The 25828-nt window shown below is 40.2% G+C and overlaps 1 protein-coding gene across 15 annotated transcripts in view; it reads left to right on the top strand.

Annotated features, from left to right (window-relative positions):
- CPEB3 (cytoplasmic polyadenylation element binding protein 3) overlaps positions 1 to 25172 on the top strand; it is a 201724-nt gene extending 176552 nt beyond the window's left edge. For 10 of the 15 annotated variants that reach the window (XM_049103564.1, XM_025466509.3, XM_025466508.3 and 7 more), the window contains one exon: positions 19484 to 25172. In XM_049103564.1, coding sequence (XP_048959521.1) covers positions 19484 to 19711 — 228 coding nt within the window. In that variant the 3' untranslated portion in view covers positions 19712 to 25172. The remainder of the gene's footprint in view (positions 1 to 19483) is intronic. The other 5 variants (XR_003144006.3, XR_007406903.1, XR_007406902.1 and 2 more) reach the window with 5 other exon arrangements.
- Positions 25173 to 25828: the final 656 nt, after the last annotated feature.

The raw sequence follows: 25828 nt of genomic DNA, 5'->3' as shown, positions 1-25828 counted from the left end.
TTCTTTGTTCCTCTCTGGAGCCAGAACTAGTGACTAAACAGGAGATGGTACTAGAGTCGATAGACAAGGCTCCATTTCCCTTGCTTCTGTCTTCCCTTTGCCCCCAGGCAAACAACCTCCCGACCTGTTCCTTAATAGAGGGAAGTACACTTGCTCCAGGGAATATGCCAATCTTTGAGCCCCTTTTAAAATCACAGTAAATTCAGATACTGTTTGTTTTGTTGCCCACCCCTATTCCTTCCCCTGCTATACTCTGGCCCTCCATATTTCTTCCCAAAGACTTAGAACTAGGTAAAAGAGAGGTGGCTTTGCCTTTGTGAGCATGATCATAGGCCATGCTTGTGAGAAGATATTTGGAACATTAAACTTCTGAGAACTCAAGAAAGCCATTGAACTATTTTCTGCCCACTGCATTTGGGTTAACCGCACCTTCCATCTTGTGGAGTAGTCCTTGATAAATATTTAGAGTACCTCCTCGTTGTAGTAGAAAGAGTATGGAGTTTGGAGCTAGAATAGATTTCAGTACTTTTAAATCTCTGATGCAGTAGTCACTGGTGATGCCAAGTAACTTACTTAATGCCAGGAACCTCAAGTCTGAAGAATAAATGGGATTTGAAGATTGAACAGCCAGAGCTGTATGACCTTTGGATAGATGGTTAGTAACTAGCACTTGATGGTTAACAGTATTCATCTTGCTACAAGTGCACTTAATACTAACATCATTAATATTACGTAGCTTGAATTTTATCAGTTGCTCACTGAAGATGTAGTGAAAAGACAAACTGGTTAGTTAAAAAAGCACTGGGTCAGAGTCATGTGGCTGGGTCTACATCTGGTCTTGTTTCCCATGGGCTGTGTGACTTTGGGTAGATCACTTAAATGCTGAGTGTTAGTGTATAAATGAAGGCAGTAGCAATAGCCCTGTGAGAAGCCCGGGAGAGGAAGTGAACAGAAAGCAGCATGTAACATGTGGATAGTGGGACTATTGCTGAGGTCACAAGAACGCCACCTCCATCCACATGGTGTCCAGAATGGACCTGTCCATTCTGCAGTGCCCTGGAATGAGAATCATCTGAGGGAGACAATTGGAAATCATTGCAAGTGGCACAGTCCTTCCTCTCTTCTATCTCCCAGCTCCATCTTCATGTTCTTTGTTTGCCCTGCCCAATATGGAGGCCATTTTCTTCATTATGAGAGATGCAAACCAGCTTCCATCCTGAGATAGGCTCCTTTATCACTCTTCTTTTGTGAACATTACACTCCCTTCCCCTGACAGTTACTCTGTCCTCTTGTTTTCTTTGTACTTTGAACATAGCCAACAATATCTTAATTTTTTGACTCTGGCATTTTGAGCCTCTGTTAACTATATCCTTCTTAGATGCTTTTTAAAGTTCATCACTAGTTTTATTTTTATCTTTCTCCTAAAGCATAAGTTTGAGCTTTCCAGAGAGCCCCCATTTTATATAAGCACATCAGTTTTTCCTTAGGTAATGCTCTTTTTATTTCTCAGGGCCTCTATTCTTGATTGTCTACAGAGAATTTCTCATTAGGCACAACCTTCTTTCCTGAATAATCCCTTTAGGTTTTTTAGCGGTAGTCTAGCTAAGGTTTTGTAACTTGCTGTTCTAAAAGTCGGTGGCAGATATCTTCCTGTGCCCATAATCCCTTTTCCTTGCTATAGTAGGTTCCAAGTCCTAGTCTCCTTCCTTCTTATGTTAGCCTCTTATGTTAGCAACTTTAAAACAAGACCTTGACTATTTTAAATAGCATCAGCCTTTATTACCCTTCTGTTCAAAGGAACTTCCTTTTTGTCTGCATCACTATGAATGCAGATATAATGCCATCAGCGAATTTTTTTAAAACCCTACAGGTAGCATTTTAAAGCCACTTGCTTGCTGTTTACAGCCCCTAAATCTTTTCATTTTTGCCCCATATGGAGAGTGGAAGAGGGCCATCTGCTGAGCAGCCAGGAACCATGGAAGTTCTAGGACTGCTTAAGGTGTGTGTTCTCAGGTTGCATCTTTCCTAGGTAAACCATGGGAGGTAAATGAAGAAGAATTTGACTGATGTATTTCCTTTACTCTTTCGTATCCAGCCAGCTTTTCTCAAAAAAGACATCTCTTTTGAGAATTTAAATTCTTACATATTTATTGTTGTTGTTATTGCTGGTCTTTGTCTAAGTTTTTAGATGAAGTGGCTATTAGAGAAAATAGAATCTTTACAGATTTGATTTCTTCTCATAGTCCCAGAGACGTTTTGGCTTGCCTATGAATATAAAATAAAATACATCAATATGCAACATCTATGGGAACTGTCCATCCTATAGTTTTGGCACTTTTATATCTACTGTCATTTCACTCATCCATGATGCTACCATCTTTAAGGAAGAAGTGACATTTTTGTTTTTTGTTTTGGTAATAGCTTTATTTAGATGTAACTCACATATCATATAAATCACCAATTTAAAGTGTATAGTTCAACAATTTTTAGCATATTCATGATTTACATAGCTGTGCAGCCATCACCAGAGTAAAATTTAGAATATAGGAAGAGGCATTGATATATGTAGAAGTATTATAATGTATAACCTTCAAGCCTCTGGTAAGAGAATTAACTGAACAATAACCCCCAGTGAGGGAGGGAGTGGGAACACTGCATTTATCCTGTTTGGTTATTATAGGAAGAAGACCCTCCTTATTTAACCTGTACTCCTTGAAGTCACAGGAACAAGGTAGCCCAGGCTGCTGGGGCAAGCTTTGGAGCCAGCTTTGGCTGTAATTAGACTCCCCCAAGAATATGTGACTTATTCGAGTTGGCTGATAAATCTACACATCAACAAACTTCTTGCTGTGGTATGGTTGGCAATGGGAGGACTCATAGAGGTGAAAGGGGCTTCTAATGGTACTTCCTTCCAGAATTTCCAGGGTTTTGATTCTTCCACATGTGCCCAAAAGTCTGAATGGGAATGCTCGGCACATGGGTGACACTCAGTAAAATGTGTAGAATAAATCAGGATGATGTATGGGACAAGGCCTGGATGTGACCATGGAAAGCTGTCAAGGATACTGGAATGAGTCACTCATCTCTTATCTGGACATCTAGAGGAGCTTCCCCACTGGTCTCCCCAGTTCAGCTTAGCCAATCTCCAGTGCATTCTTTACATAAAAACCAGAGTGATCTTTTAAAATCATAATGTGAATCATGTCTTCCCCTCCTTTAAACCTTTTGGTTATGTTCTACTGCCATTACAATAGAGTCAAAATCCTTAATTAATATTCCCTACATGACCCTTCATGCACTGTATGCTTCTTTTTTTTTTTAATTTATTTATTCAAAGAGACACAGCTAGAGAGAGAGGCAGAGACACAGGCAGAGGGAGAAGCAGGCACCATGCAGGGAGCCTGATGTGGGACTCTATCCCAGGTCTCCAGGATCACGCCCTGGGCTGCAGGTGGCGCTAAACCGCTGCGCCACCGGGGCTGCCCCATTCACTGTACACTTCTTTTGCCTTGGCCCTGCCTTCCCCATCTTGAGGCAGTCACGACTGGTCTCTTCTCTATTTTTTTAAGGTCATACTTACTTCTGCCTGCCTAACACCCACTTTCCCTTTGGGTCTCAGCTTAATTATAACATTTTTAGGAATCCTTTCTTCAGTGGAGCTTACATCTCCATCATAGGTGATTGTCATAATACCACCTACCATTTCTTTGCAGCCTTAAATACCTCCATAATGAAATATTGCTTCATTTAATGTACATCTACCCTATTAGATTATCCAATCCATGAAGGTAATTACTGTGTGTCTTTCATGTTATCTACTGTATACTTAATACTTGACACATAGTGGACACACATTAATTATTTGTTTTTAGATGAATAACTAAGTGAGTTGTTGAATGAATATCGACTGAAAGGTAGCTCTGATGGGAAGCCCTTAGGTAGCAACCTTTGGCATATCCAGCTGCCGACCAAAAGGCACTTTGCACAGCTTTCTTCTTCTACTTCATTAAGAACACTCACTTGTGCAGGATGCCTAGGTGGCTCAGTCAGTTAAGCTTCTGAGTCTTGATTTTGGCTCAGGTCATGACCTCAGGGTCCTGGGATACATAGGGTCCACATCAGGTTCCACACTCAGTGGGGGTCTGCTTGAGATTCTCTCTGTCTCGCTCTACCCCACCCCTGCTTCCTCATTTGTGCATGTGCATGAGTGTGCATGTGCACTGTATCTCAAATAAATAAGTAAAGCCTTAAACATTTAGAATATCAAAAAGTGTTCTTTGACATTAAAGCTGGACTTAACCTTAGGTATGACGTGGTCTAACCTCCTTTATTTTGCAACAAAGGAGAGGTTTGGAGACTCAAGATACCTGTCAATTAAGGGCAGAGCTGCCTTTGCTTGTGGAACTCCCTCCCAGAACCTTGGGCTCACCTACAGTCTAATGTTTCTTCACACTCACTTTTCCATGAAGTCCTTTTTCCACAAACCTTAGATTCAGAACTTCTGAGTTAGATTACATGTCCCTTTGTGGGTTTTGTATATGTTCCAGTAGTTCATTTAACTTCCCAGGTGAACATATTCTACACAAGGCAAAGTATATCTGTGGTTTGTTAGCAAGAGTTTCTAATATGTCTGTAGGTCATTTTTAACATTAGCAAAATGAGCTGGAAATTTTTCTGTGCCTTTTTGCAGTTGTTTTGCTTTTGATTTTCACTTTTACGTTGTCTTCATATGAAATCTTTTACAAGTCCGTGTGAACCAGTGCAACTCCACTGGGTTATATAGCATTTGGTGGAAATGTATGGGATTTTAAGTGCCATTTTGACTGTTGTTATGAAAAATTATTATAAATGACACAAAGGGTGGGGAAGATAAAAAAAATGTTTTAAATGACACAAATCAATTTATGCTTCAGTTTTTTCAAGGAAATATTGTTAGCATCTTGAAATAAATCCTTTAAAGGTTATATTATACATATGTGATGGCTAATATTCACCAGTTATCAGCCAATTGGTAATTTGTCCCCATGTTGACAATATTAAGATTGTGTGATGCACAACACAGCAATTCTCAGTGTCTCTTCTGCCTTGGCACAGACAAGGCATGTGATGCACTCCTGAGTAACAGGTTCCCTAGAACACTAATAGGGTGGACCATTTCTGCGGTATGACCATCAGTATCTTAGTGGAGGTAACACCCCATGCCCACTTCTGTCCTTACCAACCAGAGAACCATGACGACAGTGAAAGAAGTGTTCTCTTCTGGCTTGGAAATTGTGAGATCGGAGTCAACACTCCTAGCTCTTCTCCTGGTATTGGTGTGACCTTGGACAACTTACCACCTTTTAGAGACCTAATTTTATTGATTTTTTTTCCAATAGTAGTAAGAACACCAATCTGTTTTGCAGTTTGTTGGACTGACAATGACAGATTGAAGAAGCATCTTGGAAAAATTTTTTCCTGTGCAGAATATTGATTGGTATTATTGCTGAGCCTGTCTTATTTAAATTGTGCAGTTGCCTAATCATGCATACAAGGCTAATTGTTGACTCCCTCTTTTTTTCATTTAAAGCACCTACTTGGGATCCCTGGGTGGCTCAGCGGTTTCGCGCCTGCCTTTGGCCCAGGGCGCGATCCTGGAGTCCCGGGATCAAGTCCCACGTCAGGCTCCTGGCATGGAGCCTATTTCTCCCTCTGCCTGTGTCTCTGCCTCTCTCTCTCTCTCTCTCTCTCTATCATAAATAAATAAAAATAAATCTTTAAAAAATAAAAAAATAAAGCACCTACTTAGTTCCACTAAGGATCTTTAGTATAGAGACAATGAAATAGTTGGAAGTTGATGCTAAAAAAAAAAAAAAAAAAAAAAAAAAATTAGCTGCCAGTCTGCCAATGTGCTGGTTGGATATTTGTCGAGACACACACAGAGACTCTTAAGTCCCTTTTATAGATGTAAACACCTAAATACATTTTCCATGTAAAAGATTGAAGGAAGAAGGAAAGTCCTGTCCAGAAAAAAAAGTATTTTTACCAGTATCATTTCTCTGATGATGAAAAGATTTTGAACCTTAAGTTGAGTAGAAGGTTAGAATTAAATTTTGCTTATAATCCATGAGCAGTGTTACTGTGAAAAACTGGAACAGTTTAAATTATTTAAGTACAATAAGGGCAAAAGAGGGCACCTGTACTCATTCTGTCTGTTTTAATGGTATTTTTGGAAGTGATGCCAAAGGAACACTTAGGATGTGAAAGCTCTGCTAAATCCAGTTTCTTTATAACTCAAGGCTAGGCTACTCACACGTATGAAAGATTTTTGTACTGTGAAAAATGAGATCATTAGAAAATAGGTAATCTTTTTATATGTCCATTTTCTACCCTTTTGTCTACTCTGTATGGTCCTGAGAAAATTCATAAGGATAGAATCAGTTGAATCTCCTTTAGTCTAACAAAAGCATATTTGATTAATATGAACAACTTCTCTATAAAAATCTGAGGGGACCCCCTCACATACAGCTATTGTTTACCACAACTTGGTCATTTTGTCTCTTGGAATTTTTTTTTAAGATAGATTTATTTATTTATTTATTTATTTATTTATTTATTTATTTATTTATGAGAGAGCACGTGAGCAGGGGAGAGGGGCAGAGGGAGAGGAGAGAAAATCTGAAGCAAACTCCCAACGTGGGGCTCAAACCTATGACCCTGAGATCATGACCTAAGCAAGATCATGAGTTGGCCATTTAACCGACTGAGCCACCTAGACTCCCTTTCCTAGAAATTTGTAAATTAGATATTTAGAACTTGAAATTCATCATGCAGCAGACATTGGTTAAAGCCAATGGGCTGCCAACTCAGTCCACAGAGACCTTTTACTACTATAAAGGGTAAAACCAGCCAATCTGGACTTTAGTTGTCACTAAACCGCTTACTGTATAAATTTGAAGGAAGGATAGTGTATGGGTGTGTGTATGTTGATGAAAGCGATTTTTTTAAAAAAAATTCTATTGATTGATTTCAAAAAAGGTTTTATTTACTTATTTATGAGAGAGAGAGAATGTGCGCGAGAGAACATGAGCAGGGGGAAGAGGGAGAAGCAGATTCCCTGTTGGTCAGGGAGCCTGATATGGGGCTCAATCTCAGGACTCTGAGATCATGATCTGAGCCAAAGGCAGACATTTAATCGACTGAGCCACTCAGGCACCCCTATTGAAAGCAATTTTAAAAGCTTAAAGCACTCAGTATATAGTGGTACTGAGAATATATTAATTTACACAAAACCATGACTAATATTTGAACTCTTCTAGAAGATACTCATAAGACAATTAATTAGAATTTCACATGATTAAAGGAGTTATCTATGTCAGGCAAGACAGGGGTAACATTGGTTGGTTAGCTCAGTTTTTGAAAGAAGAGAAGGAGCTCTCAGTAGGTAGGTCTGGCCTGCCTTGAAATCTGCCCCTAAAATTAGTTCCCCTAAACCATGATTTCCTAAATTGTTCTGTGTAAAACATGAGGCTCTTTCAATTTTAATGACTATTTTATTTAAAAAAAAAAAACAAAACTCTTTTACTGAGTCAAATGAGTTTGGAAATGCTTTCTTGAAGAAAATTAAATAAGCAGGTATGTTCTAGAACTTCTTAGAATCTTTTATATATCAGTCTCCATTGTGAAGGCCCAAGGAAGAATGCAGTTTTTCATAAATTTTTTGATCATATAACTCTTCTGAAATTTACCATCTCTTGGGAATAATGTTGTAAGCGATCCACTTGAGAAAATACTGTGTTTTCAATTTCTTCATGCTCAAATTCAGAAGTTTAATATGTATGTAGTGTTGGTTTTAGGTTCTATTGTTTCCGATTTTTATTAAAATTCTAGTTAGAATGAATGCATGAATGAATGAATGAACGAATGAATGAATTAAGTAAGTAAGCAAGCAAGCAAGCAAGTAGAGCACCTGGGTGGCTTAGTCAGTTAAGCATTCTCCTTTGGCTCTTATCATAATCCCTGGGTCATGGGAGCTCCCATACCAAGGAGCCTGCTTCTCCTTCTGCTTGGGCTCTCTCATTCTCTTGTCAAATAAATAAATAAAATATTTGGGGCACCTGGGTGGCTCAGTTGTTGAGCATTTGCCTTTAGCTCAGATTGTGATCCTGAGGTCCTGGGATCAAATCCCTGCATCAGGCTCCCCACAGGGATACTACGTCTCCCTCTGCCTAGGTCTGTGTCTCTCATGAATGAATAAATAAATTAAATTAAATTAATAAAATATTTTAATAAATAAATTCTAGTTAGTTAACATGTAGTATAATATTGGTATTTCAGGAGTAGAATTTAGTGATTCATCACTTACATACAACACCCAGTGCTCATCACAACCAGTGCCCTCGTTAATACCCATCACCCATTTAGCCCATTTCTCCCACCTCTTCCCCTCCATCAACCCTCAGTTTGTTCCCTATTGTTTACAGTCTCTATGCCTTGTTTCTCTCCTTTTTTTCTTTTCCCCCTTCCTTATGTTCATCTGTTTTTTCTTATTTCCACATATGAGTGAAGTCATACAGTATTTGTCTTTTTCTGGCTGACTTGTTTCACATAGTGTAATACCCTCTAGTTCCATCCATGTCATTGCAAATGGCAAGATTTCCTTCTTTTTATGGCTGAGTAATATTCCTGTGTGTGTGTGTGTGTGTGTGTGTGTGTGTGTGTGTGTGTGTATACACACCATTCTTTCTACATTTATCAATCAGTGAACATTTGGGCTCTTTCCATAGTTTGGCTATTGTTGATAATGCTGCTATAAACATCAGGGTGCATATACCCCTTTGAATCTGTTTTTTATTTCCTCTGGGTAAATACCTAGTAGCGCAATTACTGGGTCATAGGGTAGTTCTATTTTTAATAAGTAGTGATTGTTTTTCCTTTTCTTAACCTGTTTTTCCCAAATGTGTCCTACCCACCATGTATTTTCTTTTTTTTCTTATTGTGGTGAAAAAGCACATAAGATCTACCCTCTTAACACTTTTTAAGTGTACAATACAGTATTGTTAACTATAAGCACTATGTTGTACAGCACATCTCTATAAGTTTTTCACCTTGCTTAACTGAAAGCTGATACCCTTTGAACAGCTGATACTTTCCCATCCCCAGTCCCTGGCAACCACCATTCTACTTCCTACTTTCTATGAGTTTGACTACTTTAGATCTGTCATATAAATTGACAGGTCCAGTATTTTCCCTGTAAGCATCTTGCCATAGATATTTATGCCACAAGCATTTTCACCACATAACTAATTGGCCTTAAGGCAATTTTGCCCTAAAATAAAATTAAAAAAAAAAACTGGTCTACAATTTGGTTTGACAGTTTGGTTGTCATCAGCTGGTTGACAGTTTGATTTCATTTCTCCATTGATGCAGTACTCCCATTTTTATATTATATAAATCTTAGCCCTCCTAATGGTCTACACAGTTGCACAAAGTTTTGAACTCACATTTCCCATAGAACTTTGGAACATCTGTCATTGGACATGTGACAACATGTCCAGAACAAACAATGGTGTAGAAGGTTTTCACAAAGCAATACAAAGCTCACTCACAAATATGCATCCTAATAACCTCTCTTAATGAAGGAAAGAATTTCAGTGAATAAAAGAAAAAGCATGATATCAAAGAGATGAATCAACAAGCAAAAAAAAATGTTTAATACTCTGAACGAAAGCCATTGAAGACAAGTGCCTAGGTATAATCCACAAAATAAAATCAGTTATTTGTGCAATATTGCCATGTATTTACACCATACATTTTGAATGTATTCAGATATTTTGTATTTCAGAATATAGTCATTTTAATTTTATTACCATTTTCATGTTTCATTATGTCCTTTTTAATGAACGTTCCTTTTTTGTTTCTCATTATTTTTTTACAATAAAATTGCTTCACAGCCAATTAGTTATGCAACAAAAATGTTTTAGTGAAAATACTTAGGGCAAAGATACTTATGGCATTTTATGTGCGCTTTTAAAGAAACATAAATGGATTTATGCAGCATTCATCCTTCTGTGACTGACTTATTTTACTTAGCATAATGTCCTTAAGGTTCATCCATGTTGTTGAGTGTGTCAGGATTTCCATCCTTTTTAAGACTGAATAATATATCCCATTGTATGTGTGTGTGTGTGTGTGTGTGTGTGTGTGTGTGTGTGTGAGCACGTTTTCTTTATCCATTAATTGTTCTATGGACATTTAGGTTGCTTCCACATCTTGGTTATTGTGAATAATGCTGCAGTTGATGTGGGCCTGATTTCAATTCTTTTGAATAAATACCCAGAAAGGGGTGCTGGATATATATTTTCTATCTACAGAGAGTTGGAGTAAGGCAGAAGAAGAACAACTGTATGTCCATGGTGGTAGTGGGACATTGAAGTTTGATGTTTGATGATTCCCCTTAGTATCTATAGTTCTTTTGACTACTTGAGATTATCTAATATCTCTCTCTAACATACTAGTCTCTATCTATGTGAGAAGGGAAATCCATAGTTTTGAAATGAGTATATGATTGACAAATAATGTTCCCTTGACCATTCTGTTTTAGCTGAATGCAGAGGACCAGAGAGACTGCCTTTCAGTTAGCTAATTTGAGGCTTTCTGATACTTTTATTTAGGGAACATTGTGATAGCCAAGTCATAGTGCATATTTGCTTTGAATTGCATACTTTAGAATAACCCATTTTTTATTTAATGAGATGTTATCCATTGCACCTTTCTTTGCAAGCACTTCAAATATTTCACATATTTAATCTTTTTTTCTCTCTTCCCAGAAACACGTTGGGCCTGAATTTTAGCTACAGACTGTCAGAGGCTTTATATTTTTAGCCTGCATGAAGATTAATATGACCCAGTAACCATATGAACAGAAATGCTGATGATCACTGTGTCCTCAGCCACAGCTGGAATATATATGATGACTCAATAGCAAAAGATGTGAAGGTTCTGATGGCCTGTTCCTAGACTAGTTCTGCCCCCAGCCTTGGTCTGGGGCTCTGACAGCCCAGCCTTTATTCCGCCGCTGCTACTGGTCCCTGCTGGATCTGGCTTGAAAACCTCCCAGCTGTAGCTATAGCTATGTTTGATTTGACCCTTTGAGAGGAAGCAGCACCCAGAAGTGAGTTCAAATGTCATCTGAAGTAATCCTTCCTGGGCTCATTTTGAAGCCCTGGGGATCTCAGAACCTTTGACTAGAAATAGTTTTTTTTTTTTTTTTTTTTTTTTTTTTTTTAAATTTTATTTATTTATGATAGTCACACAGAGAGTGAGAGAGAGAGAGAGGCAGAGACACAGGAGGAGGGAGAAGCAGGCTCCATGCACCGGGAGCCCGACGTGGGATTCGATCCCGGGTCTCCAGGATCGCGCCCTGGGCCAAAGGCAGGCGCCAAACCGCTGCGCCACTCAGGGATCCCTAGAAATAGTTTTTTAAATGGAGTTTGGGCAATTTAAAGAAAGCTATATCCCTCTTCTCTGAAGAGCCTGGAACCATTTTGTCTTGTCTCTCCTTCCTAGTCTTGACCCTTGATTTCTCCTGTCCTGTTCTCTCTTTTTATGTCTTTTCTCTTGGAATTGGAATAATTTTTAATATGAAAACTCATTAGAATGATTTAATGTTCTTTCCTGCTCATATTTGAGGATAGGCTGTTTGTGAGAATACTAATGGAAAAATGAGCACCTCCATTTTTCTAAGTACTTATCTCAGTAGGACATTCAAGTTCTTTAACCCCAGAAGTCCAAGACTATTAGTCAATTAGCAGTTTGTGGGTGGGTGCTCATTCTCACTTGGAAGAGCTGGTGTAAACCTCTCATAGGGTAGGAGAAACTGAGGCCTGCAAGACTGTGATATAGCCAGTGAATGGAAGGAGCCAGGGCACTCCACACTTCTGTGTTCTGAGAGGGTGGTGAAGCCATAGCAGTTAGGCATGTCACAGATTTTTAATGATTTGCTTACCCTTTGTTCTCCACATGATACACTGTTCTGCTAAGAACCTGGTTTGAGGCTAGTTTATATCCTCAACCCCAGCCCCATTCTCAATCAGTGTGAAAGAAAACCAGACTAGGGAGTGGATCTATGGATTGCGTGGGATACTGTCAGCTGGCCCGTTGTTTCATGAACAAGTTACCTTAAGGCCAAACAGAGCACTCATCTATCTCTCTGCACTCTATAAACATGTGGCAAAGGTGTCAACATAAGCACATTCTGAGCTGTGGGAAGGACACAAGGACAATTTTAAAATCTTTCTTCCCCTTACACTTAAGAATATGAAAGACAGTAGGTCCTATCCTACTATCTTTTTACCTGAAATCAGGTAAAAAGAAAATTCAAACCCTTTCCCGTATGTTTTTTTTAATCTACCCCAGATGGCTTCTAAAATTAATAACTGTGAATTTGCTATATCTGGAAGGTTGTGGATAACTTTGTTGCTAAAGAAAAGCCATTTTCACATCACTGCTTTAATTTCCTAGGCATCTGTCATCTGCTTTCTAAACAGCAGGATTCCAGCTCATGGTCTGTTGAAAAACTGAAAATTTATGTCTGAACAGTCTTAGTATTGCCTGCTGGTAGAGGACTTATGTTAGCAACTGTAAAGACACCAGTTTGGTGGGAATGTTAATGAGGTTACTGTGGTTTTTAGGCATAGATAGATGTACTCTGTGACACATGCCAAGGAGATTAGGAGCACATCATGTTTATAAGCTTTAATACACCAAATAAAATGGTTTTTCCAAGAAGCATGTTGTTCAAGATGATAAGAAATGGCCTACCTGACTTCTGAGCAAGCCTCTTCATTTATCCCTATCAAAATATACCTGTTGGCCTCTTTCTCTGATGTGTCCACTCTGACTCCATTATCTAAAATCTTTACTTCTGGGGGATCCCTGGGTGGCTCAGCGGTTTGCCGCCTGCCTTCGGCCGGGGCATGGTCCTGGAGTCCTGGGATCGAGTCCCATGTCGGGCTTCCTGCATGGAGCCTGCTTCTCCCTCTGCCTGTGTCTCTGCCTCTCTCTGTGTGTCTGTGTGTGTGTCTCTCATGGATAAATAAAGAAAATATTTTTTAAAAAATAAAAAATAAAATAAAATCTTTGCTTCTACTCACCCTCTAGCCCCTTGTTAAGCATGCCTTACCTGCCTGGGGGTGGCTGGCTAGGTATCTGACAGACTTAATTTGGTGGTTCCTGTGGCCATGTGGGAGACTACAACAGGGACCATTCTTTAGCTGTCCTTAAGAGGACATTTAGCACAGCATTCAAACTGAGCTTTTATCTTGGCTAATGCCCCCCTTCTCATTTCTACAACCTTTCAGGCTCAAGAAGAGGGAATTCTGGACCTATAAATTGTTTATGTTCTCCCTAGGTATCTCCTCTCTGCCACCAAGAGCTATTTAGTCATTGCTTTATTTACATTGGAAGGTCATTTTGTTGACTGATATCAAAAAAACTCCAGACAAATATTTTCTCTAGCTTGTTAGATACAAAACAGTGTCAGCACTGAGAACGGTTTGTTCAGGTATGGCTTTCTCTTTGTCATTCTAAATATATTATTCCCTTTATCCAGTTTACAGCTGCTTATCCATATCAGTCCTTCTTATCCTTAATGGTTTTCACAGTTCATCAATAAGTTCCACATAATTGTCAGCATCCTTGGGCGTGGTCATCTTCTTTAGGTGTGTGGTATGAATCCAGATTCTCTGTGTAGGAAGTTTTCATCTCCTGTACTTACAAATCCCTTTAAAGCATAAGGTCTATTTGATGATAAGACTGGCTTTGCATAGGATTGTAGTATTTGGATTTTAATAATGGAAGTGTAGATCAGTAATATAATCCCAATAGCTTGGTATCTCCGTGTGTTAGAGTTTATTGATACTCCAGGTGATTTAGTTGACTAACAGAAAAATCCATTTTTATTTTAATAGCTACATGTCTGTGTATTGAGAAAAACAATCTGGATAGTCAAGTAAAACATCATGTAGGTAGCATTAAGGTAAGGCGAAAATTACAAATGGTTTGGGAGTGCCTTTAAGAAACTCAGGGGCACCTGGGTGGCTCAGTCAGGCAGCCAACTCTTGATTTTGGCTCAGGTCATGATCTCAAGGTTGAGCCCCATGTCCTGCTCTATGCTCGGAAGGGAGTCTGCTTAAGGATTTCTCTCCCTCTACCCCTCCCCTCTCTCTCTAGCTCTCTCAAATAAAACTTTAAAAATATAAATGAAATAAAATAGTTAATTTTTTAATGAATTTAAGCTCAATTTTAAAAAATTAAGAGCACCTGAGTGGTTCAGTGGTTCAGTCAGTTAAGCATCTGCGATCTGCCTTCACCTCAGGTCACAATCTCAGGATCCAGCTGCCTCAGGCTTCCTGCTCTGTGGGGAGTCTGCTTCTCACATGTTCTCTGCTCCTCCCCCTGCTTATGCTCTCTCTCTTTCTCAAATAAATAAAATCTTTTAAAAAATTAAGCTCTTAAAAAAAACAGAGGAAAGATAAACCCATACAACCACAATACCATTTTTACACCTGAACAAAAGTAACCTTTTTAAAAAATATATATTACCAGAGTATCTCCTTTGTGCTAGACTTGAATCTACATGCTTTTTTTTTATTTGTATAAATAAAAATTCTCCTTACATGCTCTTTTTAAGTTTGTATTTGTATTTATAATTAAATGACTATTGTCTTTCTCCTCCAGCAGCTTTCTTTTGCTGAATGTGAATTATTTGTTCAGACCAGTTCTCTCTCTGACCTGGAGTACCCTGAGTATAGTGGTAGTAGCAAAGTGGTCTTCAGCTCCTGGACTTGAGGTGGAAAAGCAGGCTGCTACCTGTTCCCTGAATGCCCTGCCTCTACCAATAATCCTCTAGTTTCAGGGCAGAGGGGGTTCATTCCACCATTTTGATTCCTTGTTGACTTTCAGATGCAAGGAGATCAGGCCAAGTTAGGTATACTCTCATAAGCCAATAGCCTCATTCCCACAAAAGTCCACAACCCCTGAAGACCCTTTTCTTTGGACCAGCCACTGTCCTGTCTTGCTCCAGGACTCTGTCATCAAGTTACTTGAAGCTCAGGAGAGATGTTGACCAAGGAAAGGCTATAGATAAGAAATGCCAGAGGAGCAATAAGGAGTATTAAGCTCAAAGGAGAAAGGAATAGAGCCCTGTAGGACTGAAATAGTTAAGGAAGGCTGGGCCTGTAATTGATTTTTGACAAGGTTGCCATTCATTGGGTAAGGAACAGTCTCTTCAACAAATGGTGCTGAAGTATCTGGATATCCACATGCAAAAGAATGAAGTTAGACCTGTGCCTCACACTATATACAACATTAACTAAAAATCAACATAAATGCAGGAGCTAAAACCATAAAACTCTTAGAAGGAAATGGGTAAATCTTTATGACCTTGGACTTGGCAGTAGAGTCTTAGATATGACATCAAAAGGAAGAGCAACAAAAGAAAAAAATAGATAAATTGGACTTCATCAAAATTAAAAACTTCTGTGCATCAAAAGACCTTGTCAGCAAAGTAAAACAATTTAGAAAATATTTGCAAATCATATGTCTAATGGAAATTTAATATCTAGCATATATAAAGAACTTACAACTCAAGAACAAAAAGACAATACAATTTAAAAATGGGCAGGGGATTGTCCAGTTCTAGAATGACAATAGCTGTTTATAATACATACAGATATGAAAAGAGCAACTAAGGAGATTCAAGTCTAGCACAGAGAGACGTTTTGGTAATTTTTTTAAAGGTTACTTTTGTTTAGGTATAAAAAATGATAATAGAATATAGTTAGTTATATTGGTTTTCCCCCTCCAGTTTTTTTAAGAGCTTAAATCAATTTTTTTAATTGAGATCAAATCATGAAAAATTAACCATTTTAAAGTGAACAATCCAGAGCACTTAATATATTCATATTGAATAGACCTTTTCCAAAGAAGATATACATGTGGCCAGCAAGCACATGAAAAGATGTTCAGTGTCATTAGTCAGTAGAGAAATGCAAATCAAGCCACAGTGAAATACATCTTCACACCTACTAGGATGGTAGATCACAAAAATGGAAAACAACAAGTGTTGATGAGAATGTAAAGAAATTAGAACCCTGGGACACTGCTGGTGGGAGTGTAAAATGGTACAGCCTCTATAGAAAATAATTGGGCAGTTCCTCAAAAAGTTAAACATAGAATTGCCATATGCCCAGCAGTTCTACTTCTAGGTATATACTCAAAATAATTGAAAACCAGTGTTCAAACAAATATATGTACGTACATGTTCATAGCAGCGCCATTTACAGTAGCCAAGAGGTGGAAACCTCCCATCAGTGAGTGAATGGATAGACAAAATGTGTGTGTGTGTGTGTGTGTCACACACATACACATGTATAATGAAATATTCAGTCAAAAAGAATAAAATACTGCTGCATGCTACATCATGGATTGAACCTCCACTTATGGTGATAATAAGTGAAAGATATCAGACACAAAAGATCACATACTGTGTGATGCTATTCATATATAATATCTAGAATAGGTAAATCCATAGGGAAAGAAGGCAGGCAGGCCGTCGACAGGGGTTGGGGAGGCAAGAGGGGGATAACTGTTCTGTAGGTAATGGATCCCCTTTGGGGGATGAAACTGTTTTGGGACTAGAGGGGGTGGTTGTGCATGGTACTGAATGATCACTTTAAAATTGTTAATTTTATGTTAAAAAGAAAAGACCTGGGCAGCCCACTTTAAAATTGTTAATTTTATGTTAAAAAGAAAAGACCGCGCTGCCCAGCGGTTTAGCGCCACCTTCGGCCCAAGGTGTGATCCTGGAGACCTTGGGATCAAGTCCCACGTCAGGTTCCCTGCATGGGGCCTGCTTCTCTCTCTGCCTGTGTCTCTGCCCCCCTCTCTCTCTCTCTCTCTCTCTCTCTCTCTGTGACTCTCACGAATAGGTAAATTTAAATAAATAAATAAATAAATAAATAAATAAATAAATCTTTAAAAAAAAAAAAAGACCTGACCTCTCAATAGGTACATAAAATTGAGTGGATTGAGCATTTAAGGTGGAAAGAAGGTACAAGTAAAGGTAGAGCCCAGGTGGAGTTTGAGTTGGGGCCCAGCTAAGGAGCCTGGGGCAGATGGTGCAGCCTCTGGCTTATGTCTGAGTCCTGGGAAGCAGAGCACCCTGTCAGACTTAGGCAGCTTGGCCCACTCCTGTCAGCACTGAAGAATTGGAATAGCTTGTGACCAGGGAAGGAACACTGCGAGCAGATTAAATGAAAGGTCAGCATGTCATTGGGGGAGCCAGGGAAGGCCTGGAGCTTGGTGGCTGGTGCAGAGGCTGTCAGTAGTGAACGTACCTGGGACAGGCTGGTATGGCCGGGACTAGAAGGGATGCAGGAGGAATCCAAACCAAGCCAGGCCTGTTCTGCAGCTTTATGATGTTGACCTCATTTAATCCCCCTAGGAACCCCATCAGGTGTGAATTCTCCTTTTCCCCCAGTGCACAGATGAGGACATAGGCTCAGAGTGGCCTTGCCTAAGAGAAATTTGCCTCAGGTTGCCTAGCTACTGACGTGGCCCAGAGGCACTACAGTTTTGTTTTGTTTTTTTTTTAAGATTTTATTTATTTATTCATGAGAGATACAGAGAGAGAGAGAGAGAGAGAGAGGTAGGGACACAGGCAGAGGGAGAAGCAGGCAGGAAGCCCGACATCGGACTCGATCCCTGGTCTCCAGGATCAGGCCCTGGGCTGAAGGCAGCACTTAACCACTGAGCCACCCGGGCTGCCCCCAATACAGTTTTAATTATGATGCAGAGATCAACGCAAAAGATGTTTTTGAAGCCCGTTCACTAACTTGTCAGGTTGAAGAGGGGGAGGAGATTGGAGGTAGGGAACTCCAGCCAGAGGACAATTCCCCCTGGGTAACCAAGAGCTGCTACAGGTCTTCTCAGGCGGGTCTTCCAAGTTGGAGTACCTGGCTGGCCATTGGTCCTGTGGACTGGAGCTCATGGCCAGAGACAGAACTCCAGAGGAGGCCAGCAGAGGGGCCTTCCCATGGAGGAGAGGAGCCAGGAAAGTTGAGTGTCTGATCCTAGGTAGGCCATCTTTCCTGCTCACCCCGTTCTGTCCACCCTGCTGCCCCTTACCTGTACCCTGCCTCGTGCCCTGCTAGAACCTCCTGGCTGCACCCAGAAGCAGGTGGAATTGCCAGGCAGTTACCCCCTGTCCCAAAGCCCAGTGTCTTTGTCACGGTAGCCACGGTGTCACTCTTCCCCAGAATTGTCCTGGAGGGCTGCATGGGAAGGGGCCCGATCACAGACTTGTCACCTTTGTGCTAATTTCTAACATTCAAGATGCAAACATGAATGATGTCCCTTTTCTGCGGTTCTAGGAAGAGGGCATAGGGAAAACTCTGGCAACTTTGTTCTTCCTTGCTTTTGGTTTCCACTATACCACATTGCTTTGTTTAAATTATGAATTGTCCCCTGAAGGGCTGTGATAGGAGGAGATTAAGGAATAAAGTCCAAAAAATATGAAAGTCTCAATTATTATAGTAGCTTAGCAGGTCACTAGTCCCCTCCACTTTTCCCTCTAGTCCCCTGGACATGGTGTGATAGACCTGGGATGACAGACTTTTGGAAGCCTTGTCACTAAAATACTAAGGCCTCGAGCCTCGCTGTGGTATCACATCCCAGCCTGTCTTGCCAGCCAGTGTGACTATGCCCCTCCGGGCTGGCTCACACCACACCATTCCCCAACTTCGCTCCTTGCCTGTGCCTGTTTGTGAGCTTTGTCCCAGCTGGTTCCTCTTCCTGACCCCCTTTCTCTCTCGCCCCCAATGGCCAATGCCGCCTGGCCTTCCAGATCCAGGTCCTTGTACATGCGCTACCTCTCTTGATCTGTAGCAGCACCCTTGGAGGCGGGCATCATTGTGCCCATTTTACAGATATGCAAATATGTGTGCACTACTATGTATAAAATATACCCATTTGACAGATTCACAGAGCGAAAAGCGAACAAATGCAGAGGGAGGTTAAGAATTTGCCTGTGATCACACAACCTGTAAATCAACCAATTCCAAAGTGAAGACTCAGGCAGCCCAGGTGGCTCAGCGGTTTAGCGCTGCCTTCGGCCCAGGGCCTGATCCTGGAGACTTGGAGTCGAATCCCACATCAGGCTCCCTGTGTGGAGCCTGCTTCTCCCTCTGCCTGTGTCTCTACCTCTCTGTCTCTCTCTTTCTCATGAATAGAATAAATAAAATCTTAAAAAAAAAAAAAAAAAAACACAAAGCGCAGACTCTCAGCTGCCATCCAGTACCACTGAATTCAAAGTACTGATTTGCACTTTGACTCACACCTTTGTCTGCCTGACACACCTTAAGCTATACTGTAAGTCCTCAAAGGAAGAAACGTGATGAAGCTTTGCTAAACATGTTTTCCTGTCTCTTCTCTTTGGGTACAGGTGGAAGTGAAGCCATATGTGCTGGATGATCAGATGTGTGATGAGTGCCAGGGCACGCGCTGTGGCGGGAAGTTTGCCCCGTTCTTCTGTGCCAACGTCACCTGTCTGCAGTATTACTGTGAATACTGCTGGGCGAGCATACACTCCCGTGCGGGGCGGGAGTTCCACAAACCGCTGGTGAAGGAGGGAGGCGACCGCCCTCGGCATGTCCCGTTCCGCTGGAGCTGAGCCCAGGACAGACCCAGCCACAAGTACTGGAGTAGATAACAAGGAGGGAAAAAGAGAGGGCACTGCCTCAGGGCTTACAGTGTTCTGGAAATCTGTGCATTCGTTCTCGATTTTTAAAGAAGAAATGGGTCTTTTTATTATTACTATTATTTACAGTCATATTACTGAACTCAGTCCAGTATAATGCAGAATTGCAGAGTGTATAACGGTACTGATTTGCACTTTGATTCACACCTTTGTCTGCTTGGTACCTTAATTTCTTACACCTGATTTGTCACTCGTAGACTGCCATTCTCATCAGCGGCCATCAGGTTGACGTCTGTGATTTTTTTTTGTTTGTTGTGTTGTTGTTGTTGTTGTTGTTGTTGTTGTTGTTGTTCTGATTGTTTTTGAACTGGAGCATGCACTTATTTTCAGAAACTTAGAGAGTTGCCCCTAGGAGAAGACTTACCAAAGGTAATACTCATGAGTAGGTGGCAGATGTAGCAAAAACTTCACAACAGTTCAGCAATCATTAGTTGGGGTCATTTAGAGTAAGGGTAACCCTTAATGAAAATAGGCCTTTAGTTTTCTATTTTGACATGTAAGGATACCTCATAAGCTGAATCTTTATTTTTCCTTCATGTTTGATTTTTGTTTTGCTGAGGATTTTGGTTAGATCTTTTAGTGTTACGTAAATTTATGCTGCAATAGCTTTTGCTGCTATTAAGATGGTATTATTAATACCATAATACTCTCTTCAGGCTAAGGTATCAATTTAAAGAAACCCAACAACACATGTTTGTGATTTAGGGGTAGAATCAGCTGCCGAAAGGAGATCAGAGTAGACAACAGAAAGCTTCAACGGAAGGTCACTATTTCTGACTGCATGTTTACTTAATCAGGTTGCTGCATGCAATAAATTTTATATCCAATGTCTAGTATAAAACCTTCCCACAATGCACAAATTAAGAATCTATATAAGCTATAAAATACTGATTTTTTAAGAGTTTTTTTCACTCAAAAGAATTGGTAATTGACTGGAGGAAGGCATGCCTCAATAAATGGAATGCTTCTGAAATTAGGAAGAGCCCATAACAGAATGACCTATATTACAACCAATATAAAACCTAGGTGTAGGATATTCTTAAAGCAAATTTGTGGATGGTAGATGAAGTACTTTGCGGTGCTCTGTTATATATTGTGCAATTTATTTTATATAGTAAAGTGATTATGTCTAACTGTGATCAAACTTAACTGTTTAAAGCCTCTGTGTCAGACATTAACGAACTTGACAGTTCATAACTGGTATACTATTAACTAACACATGAGCTCTTAGTTACAATCTCCTAGTGCTCGCACCATTTTACATTAGCTTCAGACCTTGTCCAGAAAACCAAAGAGCTCATCTTAGCTTACAAACACTAGGAATATATACAGTATATAGAGATAAGATGTCAGATTGACAGACTAGGCACATTTTAAGAAAGTTGCGTGGCAGTGATGCTAAAGAAATGTCTCTCCAAAACAAGATGGCCTGGGCAGGGTTGGTTGTCTGGGTGAGAAATTACTTAATTCCCTGGATTTATCCTGTAAAGCTTGAATAGAACTAAGACCTGCTATAATGACCGTGGACATTTTTTTAGCATTCACTCTTGGGCTGCAGATAGTAATATATAAACACAATGATTGTGAGACTATGTAAATCTTTCTTTTCTTTTTCTTTTTCTTTTCTTTTTTTTTTTTTATCTTCTTCCTATGTTTTGGAATTCTGGGGACAATCTGACTGGATATGACACTGCAGAATAGATTTAAGTCGCTGTGTTTTATGTGCTGTGATGTCCTTGTCCTGTGTCTTAAGTTAATACTGCTTGTTTTTTGTTTTGTTTTGTTTCTCCAGTGTTTAGTTGCAATTACCAGCTTTCAAACTATAGTTTGTTTTCAAAAAAGGAAAAAAACAAAATAGTTTTTTACTGGATTAAAAATGCATATTAGAATTCTCCCCTTTTGAGGTTACCTCTGGGCTTTTTGGTAATAATTGCTTTTTTCCAGCCCAGCTGTGGTTTTCTGTTTGTTTTTTTCTATGTTTGTGGTTTTTTTCATCTGTACAAGAAATTTTGTTATGCACTACTACTTTTTGTATTCTAGACAGTTTTCAAAAGTTGGCTGAAGATTTTTTTGTTTGTTTGTTTTTAAGGAAAAAGGCATGCTTTCTGACTGACATGATCTTTTGCAATACCTCAATTTTGAAATATAGGAAAGAAAATGATATTTTCTAAGTAAGTTTATTCAGAAAAATATATATTAATTTAATTCTGCAAGAAAAAATGATTTAACAGATGGGTAACTTTATTTTTTTCATGCTTATTTGTGTTTTTTGAAAATGAAGAAGTTAGAGCTTTATAACTATAATATTAAAGATCATATCTAACCTACAGAAATCTACCTAATTATGTGAAAGAAGCAAAACTTTTTGAAGAAGCACCCCTCTTTCATGTACTAAAACAACACTGAGATTTAAAAAAAAAAAAAAAAGCTGGAAGCTTTGTACAGCGGGAAGCTGATGTGGAGGTGAAAACCATTGTCATGAAGAATAGGTTACAAAGAATAAACTCCCTTTGGTGCTGAAAGTTGTGGATAGATGGTGGAGACTACTTTCCCTTCATTTGTATATTTATAATCAAGCGTTGATTGTGCTCGGCTGACCAGGATTGTGAAAGAGTTCTTCTGTTTGTATTTTTTTAAAGAGAACTTTTTTAGTTTATTAAATTATAACATGTTCCCTTTTGTTTTGTAAATAAATGTGCCCCCAAGTTGTTAATGTTATATTAAAAGAGAGGGTCCTTCAAAAAAATTATTTTTTAAAACACAAGAGGTGTTCTGACCTGCAACTTGACTGGGAAGCCCCTGGGTATCACAGGTCCTGTTGTGGCCTTTCCTTGATGTGACACTTGAACTAGTCGATTTTTTGAAGGCTATAACCTAACCTCGACTATTTGTTGTTATGTGCAATACTGTTTGTACTGTTTGTATAAAAAATAGAAAAAAAAAGAAAAGAAAAAAGGCATAAATCTTTATTGCAGATTTATTTTCATTGCAAACTTTAGACATTGTGATTCACTGAAATCATTTTTCTACTGTCAAATATGTACCTTTTCTTCATGCTGGTATTTTTTCAATAGTAATGTAGCCTTTGTACTGAGACAAATTTTCATTGTTATTTTTAGAAAGATTTTTTGCTAAGAAAAAAATTAAACATATTTACATATTTTTCATTTTATTTCGTATTTTCTTTAAGGAGTGCTTTCTCAATCATTACTAGAGTTGTTTCTGGGAGGGACTTTCATATCTGGTCAATGTCATAATATTATTTTGTATTTTTACTTGGAATAAATTAATTTTATGATGCTAATTCTTTAAAAGTTTATTTTTTTCATTTTCAGTTATTTTTGAAGCTAAAACCTTTGTAATATTGTTACTAAAGTGTCTAGTTTTTTGAAATGCAAAGCTTTATGTATTAACTTGCTGATGTGGTTTACAATAGTGTGACAACGATGAACATGGTTGGTTATGTAAAGCGATTGGAAAATGTAATGGATAATTGGGTAATAAAATGACAGAATGAGCAGAACATGTGAGATTTTGACAAGCCTTTTCCTTTATTACAGCGGTTTAGTGTAAGACTAGGGATGTCACAGTACGGTTGTCTAGGGCTGTCGCAGTGGATTTATACAACACCAGGTGCAGCGAGTCGGGGGCCCGGATGGCGGAGCCAGCCCCGCCGAGCACCGCCAGCCTGGACCCCGGCTGGGCCTCCAGAGCGCTTCCTCGCTCTCCCCGGGACTCTGCGTTCCGTCCTGCGCGCGCGCACGCGTGGGAGCGCGAGGGAGCCGCGGCCCGGGGGCGAGAAGCCGGCCTCGCTGCGGGCTCAGCCTCCGGTGCATGCACAGTGGCGACGGCTGGGGGCGCCCGAGAGCGGGGGAGGCTGCGGGGGCGCCGCCTCCGAGGGTGTCTGCGGCGGGGCCGGCTGGCTGAGCCGGCGCCCTCGGCCGTCACCACTGGACATGGACGGTGCCCGCCCCCGTCTTCCCCGACCCCAGCCTCCCCGTGACGGTGCCCCCGTGCGCCCCTCACTGTGGCGACCTCGGGCCGCCGGAGCACGAGCTGCCCGCCCTCCTGCTCCGCCAACACCCCGGGCCCCGGAGGCCGTGCCGGCAAGGCCCCGCGTCACTGTAATGGCACCGACGCTGGGTCCTCTACGACTGCGAGACTGGTGTTGCGTAAACAGAACATTCGATGACTTGCTCTAGATGATGGTGTTTCTAGAGTCCTTGATGGCCTCGTGCAGCTCCGTTGCCACGGAGCCGAGCTCATCAATAACTTGGAGACACGTGTGTCCAGAGTTGGCTCTTGGGTATGCTCTATGTATTCAGTTTTGTAAATAATATATAGATTAGATCAAGTCATGATGTAAAATTTTAACTCAAAGTGGGTACTACGGGTTGGAATTTTACATTTTAGCTACAAATAAACGATTAGGAACAGAAGAAAAGAAATTGGAAATTCTTGCTTAGTGGTATAAAGATTATGCTTAGATTTCTGCCTATTTCTTGTGTTTTATAGCTTGTTAGTGAGGCATGGGCTAATGCAGAGTGTACTGCATTTATGCAATTAGCGAGTAACTGCTAGTTTTCATTTTATCTACTATATTAGCAACAAAATGGCATTTAACTGGGTAAAGCTCCTACCTAAATATTTGAGTATTGTGACATCTCTACTTGCAAGGTTTGAGTGAAAGCTTAGTCACAGATTAGTGAAAAAAAAGTATCTTTTTGTTAAAACTGGCTTATTTGTATGGAATGTTGCTTTTTCACCAGTTTGTATGGTATGTCAGCTAACATTTTGGGTTGTTTTTTTTTTTTTTATAATAAGCAAATTTCTCTATCTCAGCTGCAATAGTGTTCCATTTTACCACAAAGTATTTTATAATTAATGCTGTTGACTTTATACCCCAAAATGGATCAAGAAGTGGATATGTGATTTGGGGATGTTTAAATTTGTATGGCGATGCTAATGGCAACAAGTAGAAAACTCGGGTGCTAATACAGGATAACTTCTGCTCTCTTTCTTTTCTGGATATAGTTCTGTTGGGGTATAAAGTATTAGGTATTTGTATTTTTGCTGTCAAAATAATGGACATAACTTTTAGAGTGTTCACAGCTAAGATCTCTGTATTTGTTTTTCAACTAACAACTAATTTTAAATGTATCTTTTATTACCTGTTCTCTTAGATTGTTTTTGCTAGTAACCCTTACTCAGCTTCCGCCTTTGGGGCTTGGACGAATATTGCTTGTATGGAACTGCAGTACTGTGACTACACATGGAGCTCAATGCAGCTATTGCTTACAACTGCTTAAACTTTGTAGTTTGGACTTCATTTTTTTCTGTAATAACAACTTATTAAATATAGTTGTATGAAGTACTGACACTTGTCATCCTTTGCATTTGCTAAGGAGTAGCTTGGAGTGTACAGATTGCATCTTGGGGACATTCGCACATTCAGATTTGCTTGGTTAGCCTTTTTGGGAGGGGGGACAAATTACAGCAGACTACAGCAAAATTCACCTTTTCTTTGACACACTTTTTTTGTTTTTTAAGCACATTTGCAAAAGGGAGGTATTTGTTGACACAATGCACGTGTAGTCAATGCAAGGTTTTTAAGGGGCGGTTGGGTTTTTATGCCGGTACTTGAGACCAATTTTCAAAACCCGAACCAAAAAAGTCAGCGACAACGTAAGTACGCCCCTTTCGTTTGACTTTTTACACTAGACTCTCTCTGGCCATTTCAGAAAATGGGTCTTTGCGGTCCCCTCTCGACTTCGGACGCGCTGGAAGCTCTCTCGTAGGGACGGTTTAATCCTTTTAGACGATGGATCGCAGGGGCTGCACGGCCGAATCCCCCGGAGAACCTTCGCGAAGCGCAGGTGGGGGGTCCCACCCCGAGACCGGCCTCACGGGCTCTGGCGCGGGCGTCTTAGGCTCCCGCGGCCGCGCAGCGCTGGGGCCCGAGGGGAGCCCGCCCGCCGCCCCCCGGGGGAGGCGGGGCTCGGCTCCGGGAAGGGACCGGGCCGCTGGCGG

The sequence above is a fragment of the Canis lupus genome, chromosome 28 (assembly GCF_003254725.2).
Source record: "Canis lupus dingo isolate Sandy chromosome 28, ASM325472v2, whole genome shotgun sequence".
Classification (NCBI taxonomy): Eukaryota; Metazoa; Chordata; class Mammalia; order Carnivora; family Canidae; genus Canis; species Canis lupus.
The sequence above is the reverse complement of the archived record's forward strand: the minus strand, read 5'-3'. Positions and strand labels throughout refer to the sequence as shown.